At 40.2% G+C, this 17351-nt stretch overlaps 1 protein-coding gene across 4 annotated transcripts in view; it reads left to right on the forward strand.

Annotated features, from left to right (window-relative positions):
* The first annotated feature begins 15447 nt into the window (after positions 1–15447).
* SLC25A26 (solute carrier family 25 member 26) overlaps positions 15448–17351 on the forward strand; it is a 154844-nt gene continuing 152940 nt past the window's right edge. For 2 of the 4 annotated variants that reach the window (XM_088798530.1, XM_019757179.3), the window contains exon 1: positions 15482–15709. In XM_088798530.1, coding sequence (XP_088654656.1) covers positions 15677–15709 — 33 coding nt within the window. In that variant the 5' untranslated portion in view covers positions 15482–15676. Of the gene's footprint in view, positions 15710–17351 lie in introns of all 4 variants that reach the window. The other 2 variants (XM_019757175.2, XM_019757178.3) reach the window with 2 other exon arrangements.

Here is a 17351-nt window from a genome sequence, read left to right on the forward strand (position 1 = left end):
TTTGCACATGTATTCCTCCTCCAATTAGAGAGAAAGAGAAAAAGCAGTGTTAAGGCTAAGAGATAAAGGAATGATTTTAAAGAACAAAGAAATGGATTTATAATTCCCTGTCCCCAGAGTCTTACATCTTTCTCTGGTTAGGACGCAGATGCACTCATATTCATTCCAAAACTAGAGAATTTCAAGGCTTTGCGTTCAAGATCAGATTGAAAGTGTTTGCATGTATTTTATTAAGAGCTTGAAGAAAATTTAAGGGCTGGAGGGAGACATTTCATAGCATAAATACAAAGAGTTTATACTTCTCCCAAGTCAAAAATTACGTGAACTATGTCAGTGCTGCACAAAGCAGCATTCATTTGCATCTGGAATTGAGCATGCTTTATTGCACACATGAGGGGCAATTGAGTTTTCTGTCACGTTGTCACACATGCAGTTTGAGGTATGGAACATACTGCTTAACCCTTTCTTCTTGCTTCCCACCATCCTAATAAGTGGAGGCAACCCAACATTCCTGTTGAAGAATGATTTGTTCATTCATTTAATAAACATTTAGACTTGGGCCAGCACTCAAATTACAGAACCAACTAAGGTCATTTGTTTCTCATGGTGTCTGTTTTTATTTGGGTTTCTTCTAAAATAGACCCCGAGACAAAGACTTGGGTGCAGGCAGTTTTATTTTGTGGGAGAAGACAATCCCTGGAAGCACAAATAAGAAAGTGGAAAAAGTGAGACAGGAGAGGGGAAAAGGTGATAAAGCATGCATAAAGCTTTTACAGCAGATTAGTGCTGTAGGCAACGAGGCTCAATTCTCCTGGGGATCCTCCGAGAAACTATGTGGCATCTCCAACTATGTCAGAACAAAGGTTGGGGCATTTATTTACGCAAATACCTAGACTGTACCTGCAAAGCTCCCATGGTGCAGGAGAGAACATTCAGGTAAAGGATGAGAGACCCTGAGTCCTGAGTTGAGATATTGTCAGTGTGCCAGGGACTGTCTACCATAGCTACAGGTGAACTCAGGTGAGCCACGGAGATATTGGGCAGTGCATCAATAGCATCTTTTATTTATTTATTTTTACTTTGTTCCAACAACAACAATAGATGAATTTATTTACATTGATGAATATGTTGACACACAGATGTAAGTTTTGGATTTTGTAGCTTTTTTCCTCAGTAATTTACCATTTCTAAGATACAGTAGAACCACTTGTAGATAGTTGAAAGCATATTCTGTAAATGTATAAATTAATCCCTTGATTTAAAAAAATCTGCTTTAAATTGGTAATACATGCCCATGATATAAATGTACAGATGAGTATACAGTGGAAAGTGAGTGTTATGGGTGACAATAGCATTTTGAAAGCAAAATTTTTGCTTTCTCTACTCCAAAGCAGGGTTCATTTTGGAGCTAGGAAACCCCAGACTGAGCTAGATCCTGGCTGCCATGTATGGCCGTGTAGGTTGTGCACTGTATAACTCCAGGGACTGACACTTATAGAGACTGAAAGTAACTGTTGTCCCCACAGCTGTATAATAAACAATCTGTGAAACATTTCACATGAACTACATTATAATTGGCATTCCTCGGAGCCATGCGCAATCTGCAAAGTATACACACTTTCTCTTTATAAGAAAATCCTCCTATGAAGAGCAGATATTATTTTTGGAAGAGTGAATAAATTATTATAAAGCATTAGAGAACATTTTAGAATAAAAGAGAGTTCAGTTAATATATTTGCTTCAGCCCAGCAATAGTTACAAGTTCTAAATGGCAATTGGACTCGGGAGACCCCACAGGCTTTAACCTTACTCTATCTTTTCTTAGCTTTTTAGATGGATACAGGACCACATGCACAGCATCTGTGTCTCATTGGGAGGCCCAACTGCTACCTGAATTTCCAGCTTTTCAGCTTTCTTCACCTACACAGGACACGTATAGCTGCCACACATACCTGGTATAGGTGTGTCACCTTAGCACAGAGAGGCTGCAACCTCAGTTTCCCACCAATTCTGTAGATCTATCCAGTTTAAGCCTCTTCCATTCTCAGCATGGTCACAATAATGAGAGGTTTTACAGCAAACAAGCCAGACACAACCTTCCACATGTACCTTAAGTTGTCCTTTCCAATGAGACAGTATTATAAGATGACAAACTCTGAATTTGTTTCAAAGGCAGATTGTGCTTCAGTCCAGAGCTTGATGTTAATAACATTTTACTCACAATAGTCTGAATGATTTTTTGATGAATAAGAACACAATGCATATTGTGGCCCTCATCTCCAAATTCCTACCCAAAGCAATTGACAATACTGTAAACTTTCATGTAAAAAACGCATCGTTAAAACCAATTTTTAAAAAAATTATAAATTAGTCTCATTATTAGTTACAGAATATTTGGAATAGAAGCTATAGGCACACAATACATATTTTAGAGATATATTTCTCAACTTAATTTTAAATCTTGATTGTAAGTCCTGTCCCAATTTTCTTGTTTAAGTTTTCTTTTAGAGAACTATTTTAGAAGTTGAGAAATAGAGGTGGAAAAGAAAGGTGGCATAATAGATCATTTACTATTGCTATTGATCAATTGTTGAAACATAGTTTATCAACATGACAGAAGTAGTTCTGCCTTGAATTACAACTCATTATATGCAAGCATAAAGTGAACTTACGGTGAGTACTTATGCAAGCACAGTACTCTCTAAGTACTTACTGAGGGTAACTTACCTACTGCGTGAGAAAAGACTGTATTTAGAACAGTATAGAAAAATTACTTTGTTTCTGCGGGAGTAGTCAACTGTATTCTCACTTTCTTGAAACTTATTTTAATCATTCTTTCCCCATGTTTACGAAGATAAAAATCTAGGTTCTTCTTTGATTTTCTCATTTTATTTCTGCAAGCAACATATAGTCTCATTGATCATCATAATGACTTTCAGAAAGAGAGATGATAACCTGCTCTTGTGAAATGGCCAATCTATTGTCAACAGGGTCTCAACAGAACTGATTTCTCATTGCTCTGGTTAGATTCAGCTGTGATTCTGAGACAGCTCATTTCTTGAAATGAGATCATGGCAGGCCACTGGCAGTGAATTCTGGGAGAGGAGGAGGGTCAGAGGCATAGGACAGGGATTGCTATATGGATTCCACATGCTGTTTTGCCGGGAACACATGCTGCGAACTGACATCCTTTGTTTTCCATTGGTCAAAAATATCGGAAGGATGATTTTCTGGAGAAAAGACACCCTGAAGATTTAAGTAGCATTACAAATCCTCGGGTGCTGGCTTCTAGGAGTCTGGAGGCCTATTGAATCTTTTTAATGAATGTATATCAGCTTGGATTTGGAACCAAAGATGCAACCGTGTCATATGGTCTCCTCTATTTCCTTCCTCCCTTCCTCTCGCCTTTCCCTTCTGTCCTTCAGTCTAACACTGAGCCCATGTTATGTGTCTGGTGCTGAGTATACAGTGTTGAACTTGATAGACATTGTCCCCATCTTCATGGATTTTATAATCAAGAGACAGATGTTAAAAAAAAAAACACACAAGTGCAGAAACATAGTGTGGGGACAGAGCCAGAAGTGCAGTTTCTAGGCTCTTGCCCTCATGTGGAAAGGTGCTGGCTCAGGTAGTAAATGGCCATCAACTATGTTTGGATGGCCATCAGCTGTGGCTAGTTGGCTGTCAACTGTAACCAGTTAGCCATTGGCCACTAATATAAGTCACATGGCTACGCTAGCAGAAAATGGGGGCTAGCAAGAAGATGATGGCTGAGCTAGCAAACGCAGATTGCTCTTAGCAGGGCGGATTGCAGCTAGCAAGTCGGGTTGGTTGGCTGGTAGAAAATCATATGGCAGGTTGCAGATCGTGTGGCTCCTGCTTCCTGTGTCTCCAACCCCGCCTCTAGCGAGACTATAGTGGTGTGACTACCCTATCTATGGCTCCATGGGTGTTCCTTTTTGGCTTCAATATGTACTGCGTTCTTATGTGGGGAGTGGGAGCTGACACCCTGAAAGACACCTGCAGAAGGAACTAAACTGAAAACTAACAGAGAATGTGGAATTGAACCTGACTGACACATCACCTATAGTGGTGATGTATTGTCTTGTAATTATTTGGGGGAATAGTGGCCATTTTGCAATATCAGCAGCATTGAATCTGAGAAATGACAACATGAAGGTATTAACTCACATTTTTCAAGTGATTCTTTGAATTCTAAGGGCAGCCACCTCGGGAAAGATCAAGAAGATGAATGTCTGGTCTGCAGCATGGCGCCTAGAGTGTTCACTTAGGACACATGCTGGGAGCCTAGAAGAAGAAAAGGTCGTGCCCTTTGCAGTGGAGGACTGCTGTTTGTTTGACAGAAGGTAATGAATAAAAAGACCACAGTGCCACAGAGCTGTTCGGAAGGTTTGCAATGAGGAAGGAATAAAATGGCACACTGAGCTGGGAGAGGCACGTAATGAGGGAGTTGGTGAGTGGAAATTCTAAGTAATACCTATCTTTCTTTTAAACTTTTCCATATCGGTCAATTACCTGGGGCACGTAGTATAGCTTCACTGATTGCTGTCTCCCTCTCTCCTTCCCTCCAGCAACTCTGATTTATGAAGCAAAATGACATTGCAGGGGTAGGGAGAACTTTGATTAAAGTTGATTAAAGAATATTGTGTGTCAGCTTTTTTGTGAGACTAAGAAACATTTCATCTTTGAAATGAAATGCATTAAATGTGTTCCACCTCCTATGAAGAAAAAGTGTCGTTTGTTCATGGTGGTAAAATATGCATAACATAAAACTGACCATTTTAAGTGTACAGTTCAGTGGCATTCGTACAATCATGTTGTTGTGCAACCATCACCACCATCCATCCCCAGAACTTTCTCATTTTCCCCAGCTGAACTCTGTACCCTTAAACACTAACCACACCCCACACCCCCAGACCCTGGTGACCACCATTCTACTTTCTCTCTGCAAATTTGACTACTCTAGGTACTTCTGAAGAGCAGAATCATACAGTATTTGTCCTTTTGTGTCTGGCTTAGTTCACTTGGCATAATGTCTTTAAGGTTTATCCATATTGTAGCATGTGAGAATTTCCTTCCTTTTTATGGCTGAATAACATTCCATTATATGGATACACCTCATTTTGTTTATCCAGGCATCTGCTGATGAACATTTGGGTTGGAGAAAAGGGGTCTTTTAAACATGGAGCAATACATGATCTTCTTTTCTTACATTATCTTACTTTTTCTTTCTTCCCCCTCCCTCCTCTTCTTTCTCCCTGGGTAGAAGAAGATTATAATTTGACTAAAGGATGTTATCATTGGGAATCGTAAGGAATAGAACAATGACTTCCTTTTTTATTCTAATAGACTTTAATTTTTTTACAGCAGTTTTAGGTTCACAACAAAATTGAGCAGAAACTACAGACAGTTCCCATAAACTCCTTGACACCCCCCTGCCCCCTGACACAGACACACACACACACACCCTCCTCTACTATTAACATCCTCAACCCGAGTGGTGCATTTGTTACAATTGACAAACCTACACTGAAACATAATTGTCATTCAAAATCCATAATTTAGGTCAATCACTTGGTATTGTGCGTTCTATGGGTTTTGACAAACGTATAATGACATGCATCCACCATTATAGCATCATAAAAAATAGTTTCGCTGCCCTAAAAATCCTCCGTGCTTCACCTGTTCATCTCTCCTCGCCTCTGACTTCCTGAACCTTTGGAAACCACTGATCATTTTACTGTCTCCATAGTTCTCCCTTTTCTAGAAAGTCATATAGTTGGAATAGTACAGTGTGTAGCCTTTTCATGTTAGCTTCCTCCACTTAGTAATGTCTTTTTAAGGTTTCTTCATGTCTTTTCATGGTTTGAGAGCTCATTTCTTTTTAACACTGAATACTCTTCCATTGTCTGGATGGACTACAGATTATTTATCCATCACCTACTGAAGGACGTCTTGGTTGCTTCCAAGTGTTGGCAATTATGGCTAAAGATGCTATAAACATCCATGTGCAGGTTTTTGTGTGGACATAGTTTTCAACTCATTTCAGTACCAGGGAGTGTTACGTCCAGCGCAACACGGGCAGTGAGGGACCGAAAAAGGGAGGCTTTAGGTTAAGTTTTTTGAAAAAGAAAGAAGCAGAGACTTGATGCAGATAAATCTCAGAAGGCCAGGGGGCCTGGCAGTCATGGAAGTCTGGAGCCTCGACTCAGGCCAACCGGTGACTTTTATTGATATTCACATAAGGCATTAGCGTTATTTATTCCACGGTCTGTGAATCCCATACATCTTAATAGAAAATGATTCCAGTCAATCACCCTTGCCTGCAGACAGCTGGACCTTAAGTCTCAACTTCCCCAAGGGACAAAACCTTTATGCATATGAATAGATGGAGAGCACCTCATTGAATCACTTCCCTTGCAGGTTTTGGGAAGAAATGCAGCCACAGAGGCTGAGGCTTTCCTTAGCCTGGGGAAGGTGGGAGGCTGTGCCCACCTCTGTGAACCCCATGGGTTCTCCTGTTGGTCCCCACTCGACTGCATCTGGCTTGAGTTGTTCCTTCCGTGAGGAATCTTACTCGTCATTGACTGTCCAGTCATCTTTCTGGGACCAAACAGGGAGGCATAAGGTGCAAGCACAAAGGTTTAGCAAAGTCCCTGAAAGGAGCCGTCTTACAGACTCTCCTTTCTTTGGGGGCAGGTTCAAGGAAACAAAAGGTTAAGGTGGTGCGTGGCTACAAGGGAGTATAATTCCTAGATCATGTGCTAAAACTATCTTTACCTTTGTAAAAAAAACTGCCAAGCTGTCTTCCGAAGTGGCAAGGACTTCTTTTTGGGTTTTATTGTTTTCTCTTCAGAAACCAGGAGTCTAGGCTTCATTAGAAAACTTAAGTCACAGGGTAGCAGTTTGGATCAAGTGAGAAAGTAAACAGGGAAATCGTCAGTCATCTACATGGGGCCTGACATAAAATGTTTGTAATTTCTTTACTCAGTATAACTGGTCAGGTGAACTGGAAATGAGGATATGGAATCAGGAGAAGGTTTTTAATGACTTAATCATAACTATTAAATTATGAGTTTTTGAAGGCCTAAACCATAGTTTTTACAGAGAGAAAGGAGAGAAGGAGAGAGGTATCTCTGAAGGGTCAGGTAATGGTTTAGTATCAAGGATAAATAAGAAATTGTACCAGAGGCAGGCTTGTTAACCTGGCAGGTTGGAAGAAACATGGAACCACGATAAAAAATAAAGTTAGGAGGGTAAGATGTTTATAAAGAAAAAAGACCATACGGACATGTAGTTGGTGCTCCCCATTGGCTGATGGGATTAATTTGAAGAAGAATAAAAGTTCTTATTTGTGCGTATCCAGAAGATGTGGTTTAGTAGTGGACATTTTTGTTTTCATTTCCTATAATGAGAAGATCATGAACCCCATTTATATCTTCCCGTTATTTCCTGTACCACAAAGTAAAAATAACTCAATTTGCCCTTGAATATAGCAATAGTCAGTGGCTGAGACAAATCATTTGTTGTCATCATCTGTGTCAGGTAAGTGTCACAAGGGTGACCTATAATTATCTATTGCCACTTTAACAGATGAGAACAATTATAGCAAGGGCATCTCTGTGTTGTATTTCAATGTGAGAGGCTTGCCAAACTGACGGGCAGTAAATACACAATACACAACGTTTTGGCATAATTTCTACATGCAATAGAGCAGAGATATTTGTCAGAGAATGTAAAAACTGTGGTAGCTGAGCAAATTTCATCCCAATTATTTTTATGTATGTCTTAGAAATCAAGTTAGAGCTTTATCATGGGTCAAAACCCAATTATGGCAGATAATTGATTCACTGCTTGTCAAATCTGGGCAGGTTTATATCAACTTGCTCAGCTAGAGATAGATCAGCAACAAAAGTATCATATGATGATACTGCCATAGCAGTCGTAATTATTTGTTAGAAATGGCCAATCATGCAAACAGAAAACAGAAAGATCATTTTTACTGTGCATCAAAATAACCAATCATCATACAGATTTTTTTCTGTGCACTTATAAATTATATATGGCCTCTAAGATTGTCTTCCACTGATCCTTGCTGCCTTATATTTATGCCTTTGTGTCATTCTCTACCCTTGAGTGTGGGCTGGCAAAAAGGATGGGATGTCATCTCAGAGAACACGTTACAAATATCTGTGGCTTCCATCTTTGCTGTTCTCTCTCACTCTTTCTTGCTTGCTCACTCTGGTGAAAGCCATGTTGCAAGCTCCCGTGTGGAGAGGCCCTTGTGGCAAGGAATGGAAGGAGGCCTGCAGTCAGTGGACTGTGAAGAATTGAGCGCCTCAGTCAACATCCTGTGAGGAACTGAAACCTGCCAACAACTATGTGAATGATCTTAGAAGTGGATCTCCCCCCATCTGAGCCCTCAGATGGAACTGCAGCCCTGGTGACAGCATGACTGCAGTCTCACGAGAAGTTTTGAGCCACCCCTGCCTATCTAGGCCACATCCAGATTTCAGATGCACAGAAACTCTGACATGGTAAATGTATGTTGTTTTAAGCTGCCAAGAGTTGAGGTAGTTTGCTATACTGCAATAAATAACATATAAATATACATATTTACTAAAGTTGGATAGCAGTATCTTTTGTTAGCAAATAGAGGACACTCAGCTGGCTTTTAGTATATGTGCTGCTGAAGCGAGCACATTAGCTGGGCTTTTAAAGAGAACTGTGGGCAATGTTAAGAAAATGAATGAGGTATAAAGAGGTAGCCAGGACTTACAACAGTGGAAAGCCATTATCACCCCTAGATTTGAAGGAGAAAGGGAAAGAAGAGATGTTGTCAGAGGCCAAGGAGAGAGGGAGCCACAGAGGGCTGGCTGTCTTATAGAAGTGTTGTAGAGGGACAAAACACCAGCCTGAATTGGGTCCAAGCAAGGAGGGCAGAGAAGAAATGCCCTGACCTTTTTCTCCTGCCATCCTCAGATTTGCCCAGGACTTTTACAGGCCAAACCCAACTGGAAACCAGAGGACAGTTCCCAGGGGTCTGCTCCCTAGGACAGAGAACAAAGGAGAGAAAGTAGAGAACGGATCTGCTGAAGTATAGAAAGTGAAAAACCAGCATATGCTTATGCTCTTATGCAGCTGTTTTTATGTTTACTATCTTTCTATATCATAAAAGAGTCTTCCACATCATGGTTTTAAATAGCTATATATAGGTAATATAGTCAAATTATCTCAATCACACACCAATGAACATTTTTAGTTGTATAAAAATCCTTCTTTTGCTATCATACACAGTGAAATGAATATCCTTAAAGTCATATTTCCATGGACTTTTAAAAATAGTTCCTTAGAGGGGCGGCCAGTTGGCTCAGTAGGTTAGAGTGTGGGCTCTCAACAACAAGGTTGCTGGTTCAATTCCCCTATGGGATGGTGGGCTGCGCCCCCTGCAACTAAAGATTGAAAACAGAAACTGGACTTGGAGCCGAGCTGCGCCCTCCACAACTAAATTGAAGGACAACGACTTGGAGCTGATGGGCCCTAGAGAAACACACTGTTCCCCAATAAAAATTTTTAAAAAATCAAATCAAAATCAAAATAATTCCTTAGAACAATGTAAGAAGTAGCATGGTTGAGGACAAAGGACACTTTTTAGGATTTTGAACCATCTTGCCATATTACTCAGAAAAATTGACCCTCCCACCAGAAAAAAAGTCTGCCTATTTGGTTTAAAAAAATATGCTTTATTGTTGTTTTAATTTCATTTTGGTGTTACTAATGAATTTAAAATATTTTTCACATGCTCATTAGCTTCTTATATTTCTTTGTGAGCTTTGCCCATTTTTTATTGGTATTATTTCTTATTGATTCATAAGGGCTATTCAGTATTAAGAATTCAATGGCATATACTGAAAATATTTTTTCCAGTTTTCAGAAAAAAATTTATGCACAGAGCCTATTTCTTTACTTCAAGAATATTAAAATGTTTGCCTTTTCCTTCTAGTATTTTAATAGTTTGTGTCAAGTAAGGATTTTAATCCATTTGGAATTATTTTTCAGGTAAAGTGAAAACAGGATTGACACATTAATTGCTTCTAAATGGTTATATCCCAAAACTGTTTATTGAAAGGACTATCTTTTTTCCTCACTGCTTTGAATGGAATCACATGACAAGTATACCCTTGATCCTATTACTTAAAGAAAAACTGTTCTTTAGAACAAGCTTTTTACATGTTTCATTTGACTTCCTTCCCATTATATATATTGCTATCCTTTGCAGATGGGTTAAAATACTTTCAAGAATAAGGAGGGTGGGGGGTGGGAGAAGAGGGTACGGGGGATCAAATATATGGTGATGGAAGGAGAACTGACTCTGGGTGGTGAACATAATGGGATTTATAAATGATGTAATACAGAATTGTACACCTGAAATCTATGTAATTTTACTAACAATTGTCACCCCAATAAATTTAAAAAAAAAAGAAATGCCAAAAAAAATACTTTCATGAATATCATTATTAAAAATGATTCTGTTACTTTTATTTCCAGTAAAGTTCAATAACAGGAGCTTGGAACTGGGCCTAGTCCTGGGTGAAGATTATGTCCTTCATTTCCCCTAAACTAGGCCTAACTTGTTTTTTGATGTATGTTTTTGACCTCCTGCTAATTTTCATAAATACTATTAAGATTTTAGAACTTGTTTAAAAGTAAACTTGGCTTACAGTGGTAAATTTAACTGAGGAACACAATATTATTAGTATGATTTTACATGTTTAATGCAAGTCATTGCTTGCCTTATTTCCTATATCTTTAAAAAATCAAACGTTTGAGGACATGACTTTGCCTGCAATGTGGTAACAATGACAATGCATTGAAATATTCCATTTAAAAGTCATGCACAAATAGTAATAATCTTCCTGTTAGTATTTCATGAAAAGGAGGCCCCAGGTCACGTTTGTAATATCTAAAGGGCTTCCAGTGGCATGACATCATGGAATACCTGATGAAGGTTTTACCTTTGTACAGGAGAGAATATAACATTTCTTCTTTATTCTGAACAGCTCTTGATGACTGGTATTATCCTTCACATTACTAGAAAATGGCATCAACACAATTTCTCCTTACAGAGTTAAAGACAATCATTGACTTGAAGGGGAAAAGAGTTTCTCCTTAATTTTTAAAGAAATATTTTTATAGAAGTGCTTTTACTTTTTTTTTCAATTGGGGAATATTGGGGAACAGTGTGTTTCTCCAGGGCCCATCAGCTCCACGTAGATGTCCTTCAATCTAGTTGTGGAGGGTGCAGCTCAGCTCCAAGTCCAGTTTCTGTTTTCATTCTTTAGTTGCAGGGGGTGCAGCGCACCATTTCATGCGGGAATTGAACCTGCAACCCTGTTGTTGAGAGCTGGCGCTCTAAGCAACTGAGCCATCCGGCAGCCCAGTTTTTCCTTAATTTTAGATCAGAGGAAGTATCTCAAAATTAAAATCAATAGTCTGGGTTAAATTTTATGTAAGGGAAGAGTTGTATCTAAAACTTCTAAGATCATTACTTGCTGGAAATAAGATCTGTTTTTTTCTTAGGATGGCATAGTAGTATGTATCACAATGTGCTAATGCTCCTTAATAATGTATCTCTCATTCATCACATTCAGAATCTATAACATCAGTAGGAAAAAACTGAACAAATGAAATATTTTCTACATACCAGGCACTGGGCTAAGTGCTTTCCATGCATATATTATTGAATCATGACCATCCTGTAGGATAAATACGATTATAAAATTTTAATCAACTTTATTGAAGCATAATTTCAATATAGGAAAATGCGTCCATTTAAATTGTGCAATTCAAAGAAGTTTGGTAAATGTATATACCGAAGCAACTGCCACCACAATAATGATACCACTTCTTTTGTGCTCCCTTTGCAATCAGTACTTTGCCCCCACCCCAGACCCCTGGAAACCACTGACATGATTTGTCACTATAGTTTTGTCTTTTCTAGAAGTTGATATAAGTGGAATCACAGAGTATGTAGTTTTTTCTTTTTTAGTCTGTTTTTTCACTTTTAGCATAAGGCTCAGATCAATCCATGTTGTTGCATGTGTCAGTAATTAATTTCTTTTTATTGCTGAGTAATATTCCATTGTATGGATACACCACAGATATTTATCCATTCACCAGTTGATGGAACATGTAGTTGGTTTTCAGTTTTTGCCAATCATGGATAAAGCTATTTTTAACAATAATGTAAAAGTGTTTGTGTGGACACCTTTTCATTTCCCTTGGACAAATACCTAAGAGGAGCATAGGAAAGCTGGGGATAAAAAAAGAAGCATTTGGAGAAGATTTAATGATAGGGGAAAATTAAAAGATAATAAAAACACATATAAAAATATAAGAGGGTCATTGGTTTCTATAGTGGTTGTACTGTATTACATTCCCAACAGCAATGCCTGAGAGTTCCAGTTGCTCTTCATCTTTGCCAACAACACTGGTCTTTTTTATCTTTTTATTGTAGCCATTCTAGTGAGTACATAGTTGTACGAGGTATAATAAAAAAATATGGTGAATGTTTAAATAAAAAAGTTATTACAGTAAAAGACACATTGTCATTAATCCCCCTCAAAATACTCTCCCTCACTTCAAACACACTTCTCCCATTGTTCTTGCCACTTTCTGAAGCAGTTCTGGAAGTCCTCTTTCGTGAGTGTCTATAGTTGAGCTGTCATGGCTGCCTCGATGTCCTGAATCATTTTGACTTTGGAGAAGAGCCAGAAGTCGCACCGTGCCAGATCTGGTGAATAAGGTGGATGAGGACACACTGTAATGTTTTTATTTGACAGAAATTGCCGTATACCAGAAGTGATGTGTGACATGGAGCGTTGTCATGATGGAGGACGAAGTAAAGACATTCACAAAAGAGGACTTCCAGAACTGCTTCAGAAAGTGGCAAGAATGATGGGATAAGTTTGTTTGAAGTGAGGGGGAGAGTTTTGAGGGGGATTAATGGCAATGTGTCTTTTACTGTAATAATTTTTTTAATTTAAACATTCGCCGTATCTTTTGATCACACCTCATAACTCACTGTGGCTTTTGCCTGCATTTCTGTGATGTGGGAGCCAGTTTCCAATATGGCACCCAGCGATCCTTATCTCCTGGTATTCATGCTTTGTATAGTCCAATCCCATAATGAATAGGGATGATCTGTATAACCAATAGGCTATTGCAGGAATGACAACTGAGTAACATCTGAGGTCAGGTCATAAAAGACATTGTAGTTTTTGTCTTGTTCTTTCTTAGATCACTCACTCTGGGGAAAACTAGCTGCCATATCATGAGGGCACTCAAGCAACCCTATGGAGAGGTCTGTATGGTGAGGAACTGAAGCCACCTGCCAATAGCTAGCACTAATTTCCCAGTCATGGGAGTGAGCATTTTGTAAGTGGATCTTCCAGTCTCAACCAAGTCTTTGGATACAGCCCTAGCCAATGCTGTGACTGCAACTTCATGAGAGAGACCCTGAGACTACACCATTCAGCTTAGCCACTCTCAGATTGCTGACCCACAGAACTTGTGTGAGGTAATAAAAGCTTATTGTTGTTGTAAATTTTGGTGTAGTTTGTTACTCAGCAATAGATAACCAATACAGATTTTGGTACTTGGAAATGGGGTGTTACTGTAACAAACATCTAACCTGTGGGAGTGGCTTTGACATCAGGTAGTGGATGAAAAATGGAAGGACTTTGAAGGGAGTTTTAGTGAAAGCCTATTGATAGAACCTTGATGACCTTTGTGGAGGTTACCAGCAAGGTCTTATGAGAAAGTATGGTAGGCAGAATTCTAAGATGGCTCTCAAGATTCCTGCACCCTAATGTTTATGTTTTGCATAATTGCTTCACTTGTGTGTGACCAGAACCTGTTAGTATGATATTAATGCCATGATTATGTGTATTACATGGCAAAAGATATTTTGCAGATTTAATTAAGGTATCTAATCATTTGACTTGAGTTAATCAAAAGGAGTGCTATCCTGGGTGGGCCTGAGCTAGCCCTTACAAGTAGCAAACAACGGCATAACAGATTCTCCTTCTGGGTTTGAGGGAGTGAACTAGCATGTTTTGAGATGGCCTTTGGAGGGTGCCATATGACAAACAGGAGAGAATCTGTGTCTTGCAGGCAGCACAGGGAAAGGCATTCTTGGTAGAAGGAACATGGGTAAAATGAGGAGGCTTGAAAGTGTACAGTCTGTGAGTAGTCCAGCCAGTGGGAAGAGTGACAAGAGACACCATCTGAGAGGTTGAATACCATGCTAAGGAGCTGGACTGTCTCACATGGGCATCAAAAAGGTGTCATTTACAACAGGGAAGTGACATTACCATCATCTCTAGAGAGCACTTCCTATGAGCCAGGTGCTAAGTTAACATGCATGCATTGTCTCAATCCATAATAGTTCCAAAGAAGTTACTATCATTATCCCCTCTTTACAAGGGAGGAAACTCAATCTTAGAGAAGTTATGCCCTAACGTAGTAGGTGATAGCTCAGAATTTAAAACACTAAAGTATTCTGCTAATCATTTCTAGATCATCTCATCTAGAAGAGAGTAAAGATTCCAGCAGTGTCATGAAAGACAGATTGAAGAAGGGCAGACAAGGAACCTGCTAGGGCTATTGAAAGGGTTTTCAGGAAAGATGACGAAGGCACATAGTAAAATTGCAAGCCTGGCTTTCCTATGTTCTCTGTGGCTTTGGGTTGGCTACTGAACCTCTTGGAGCATCAGGACCCTCTGTAAAAGGAGGATGGCAATGGTGCTGACCTTACAAAATGGTTGTATTAAATGAGAAACTGTGTTTATCATCTATCACCATGTCTGAAATGTAGTTGTCTCTTAATGTATGGAAACACAGAAGGTATTTAATACATGTAAAGGTAGGTCCACTCCAGGAACTTTTATTAAGTACTTAATAAAGTGGTATTTGAGGTGTATACTGGTACCACAGTGAAGAAGACGAGCGAATAAATAATTGAATAAATAATTTAAAGTGCAATAACTGCCAGTAAGGAGAAGAGGAGGATGCTAATTTTCAGCTCCAGTATGGAAATTTTTAAAGTGTTTTCTATATCTTCAATAATCTTCTGATATTGAGTCTGTTTTATAGTAATTGAGATAAAATTTTTACAGCTAAAACCAAGAGATACACCAAAAAGAAACAATTGATTAGAAACCACAAACCCCGCCCCCTGAAACTAGTCCTACTCCTCCATGCCCCGCCCTCCACTATCGCCACGCCTCCTCGGTTTACACTTTATCTCCACCCGGCTCTCAGTCAAGGGCTCCAGGCTCCTGGATCTCAGCCGAGGCTTATTTGCTCGCGAGAGTTCCTCCTTCCAGCGGAATCACACGCTGCTGCAGCAAACGGAGGCAGAGAAGACTCACGAGATTTCGCTGGATCACACCCCCCCCAGACCCCGCCCCTCCTCGGAGCTCCTGGCCCAGTTTTCTTGGTTGCACGTGTAGTTGTTGTAGTTCGCCCTCACGTGACCACGGAAGTGTAGGCACCTCAGGCCCCGCCTCAAAAATGGCGGCGCCCAGTGCATGGGTCCACGACCCTCCTCGGTTCAGTTTCGAATTGTAACCTTGAAGGTGTCTGCTGGGCCATGGACGGACCTGGGTTTACGGCCTCGCTGGTGGTGAGTGCGGGGCGGTAGAGCGCGGCGCTCGGAGTGCCGGAGTCCGGCACTGGTGCCTGTGGGAACGTCTCTGCACTAGCAGTTTCTTCCGGTTTTGCGCGCTGGACTGTATCAGGTCACCTGGTCACCCGGTCTGGGACTCCAGCGCGGGGCTCCTGGGATGCCTTCGGGTCTCCTCTCAAGGCCGTATGTTGAGACCAGAAAGAGTCGGGGGACTCGGGAGTACTTGACTCATTGTCTTCCGCACGAAGACAGTTTCTCCATAAAGAAAAAAAAAGCTTCAATTAATATAACTACAATCTGGAGAACTTGGGAATTAAGAAAATATATGTAACAAAGCAAGAGATGCTTACTTAAATTACTCAGAGCCCTCCTGTCCCAGACTGTGGTTGTCATTTTGCTGTATCTTTTTTTCAGTTTCGGAAAATGACGTCCATTCATTCCTTCAGTATGTAATTAATCTACTTGTTCTGCTGTCAGGCATTCTGCTAGGTTTTGGGTATATTGATGTAGGGACCTGGCCCACAGTCAGATGAGCTAGCAGGCAGTCAAGGTCTCCTCGCTTCTTGGGACGCTGCGTGCGGCCGGCAGGGCCTGCCAGATCGTTTTTCCTCCCCGAGTGTGCTTTGTTTGCTGTACCTATATAATCCTGCTGCTTCTCTGCCTGAGTGCAAAGGGCTCTGGCCAGCCGCCACCAGAGACTCTCGCCCGTCTGTTAAGTCTTAATAAACCCATGTCCCACATTCAGCCACCTGGTGTGTTCTTTGGGCTTGTGGGCTTTCAGGTACAAATCTTGGAACAACTTGGACTCAGTGGGAACAACTGATGAGCAGAAAAAGCTGTGCTATAGAACCATAAGACAGGAGTGCTTAATTCCTTAGAAAACCACAAAAATCAACACTTTTTAACATAAAAAAGAAAAAAAAATCCTTCAACAAATATTTTGAAACCTCTCTTATGGTAGGCCAGGGAGGGGATACTAGATAGGCACGGGATAAGACAGGGATTGGCTTGCTGTGGGGGAGTGGACAGAAGCAGACTAACTTTTAAAAAGCTTCTTACCAAAAATGGAGGCCCAGAGGAATTTCTTCATTTAATTATCAAATGTTTATTGTTGTAGGCATTGGAGATAGCATGGTGAACAAAATAGACCTGCCCACATGAGTCAGGTGGTGCAGACAGAATAGTAAAATGACTGTTAAAATAAATGGCATGAGTGTTATGGAAAGTGTTAGGGAAGGGGCGCCTTAGCCAGACTTGTGGGATGATGGTTTTCAATCTAGATTTCTTGAGACTTGTGTATGGAAAAGGGGCGCCTTAGCCAGACTTGTGGGATGATGGTTTTCAATCTAGATTTCTTGAGACTTGTGTAACCTAGGTTTTAGAGATGCATGCAAAGAACTAGGGTACCACTTACAAGTTTTCCTGTCTAGCTGGTGAGATAGCAGTAGTAGTTTTGACAATTAACTTTGTTGTGCTGGGAACTGGGATAAGCTTTTTACATACATCATCTCATTTCATTCTGTCAGACAATTGAAGTCGTATTCTGGTTTTCCAGGTGAGATAACTGAGGCACAAAGAGGTTAGATAACCTGTCCAGAATCACACAGGTGAGATCCATTTTATGTGTGTACGTGTCGGA

The sequence above is a fragment of the Rhinolophus sinicus genome, chromosome 5, assembly GCF_057876585.1.
Source record: "Rhinolophus sinicus isolate RSI-liver-muscle chromosome 5, RSI-T2T, whole genome shotgun sequence".
NCBI classification, from domain to species: Eukaryota; Metazoa; Chordata; class Mammalia; order Chiroptera; family Rhinolophidae; genus Rhinolophus; species Rhinolophus sinicus.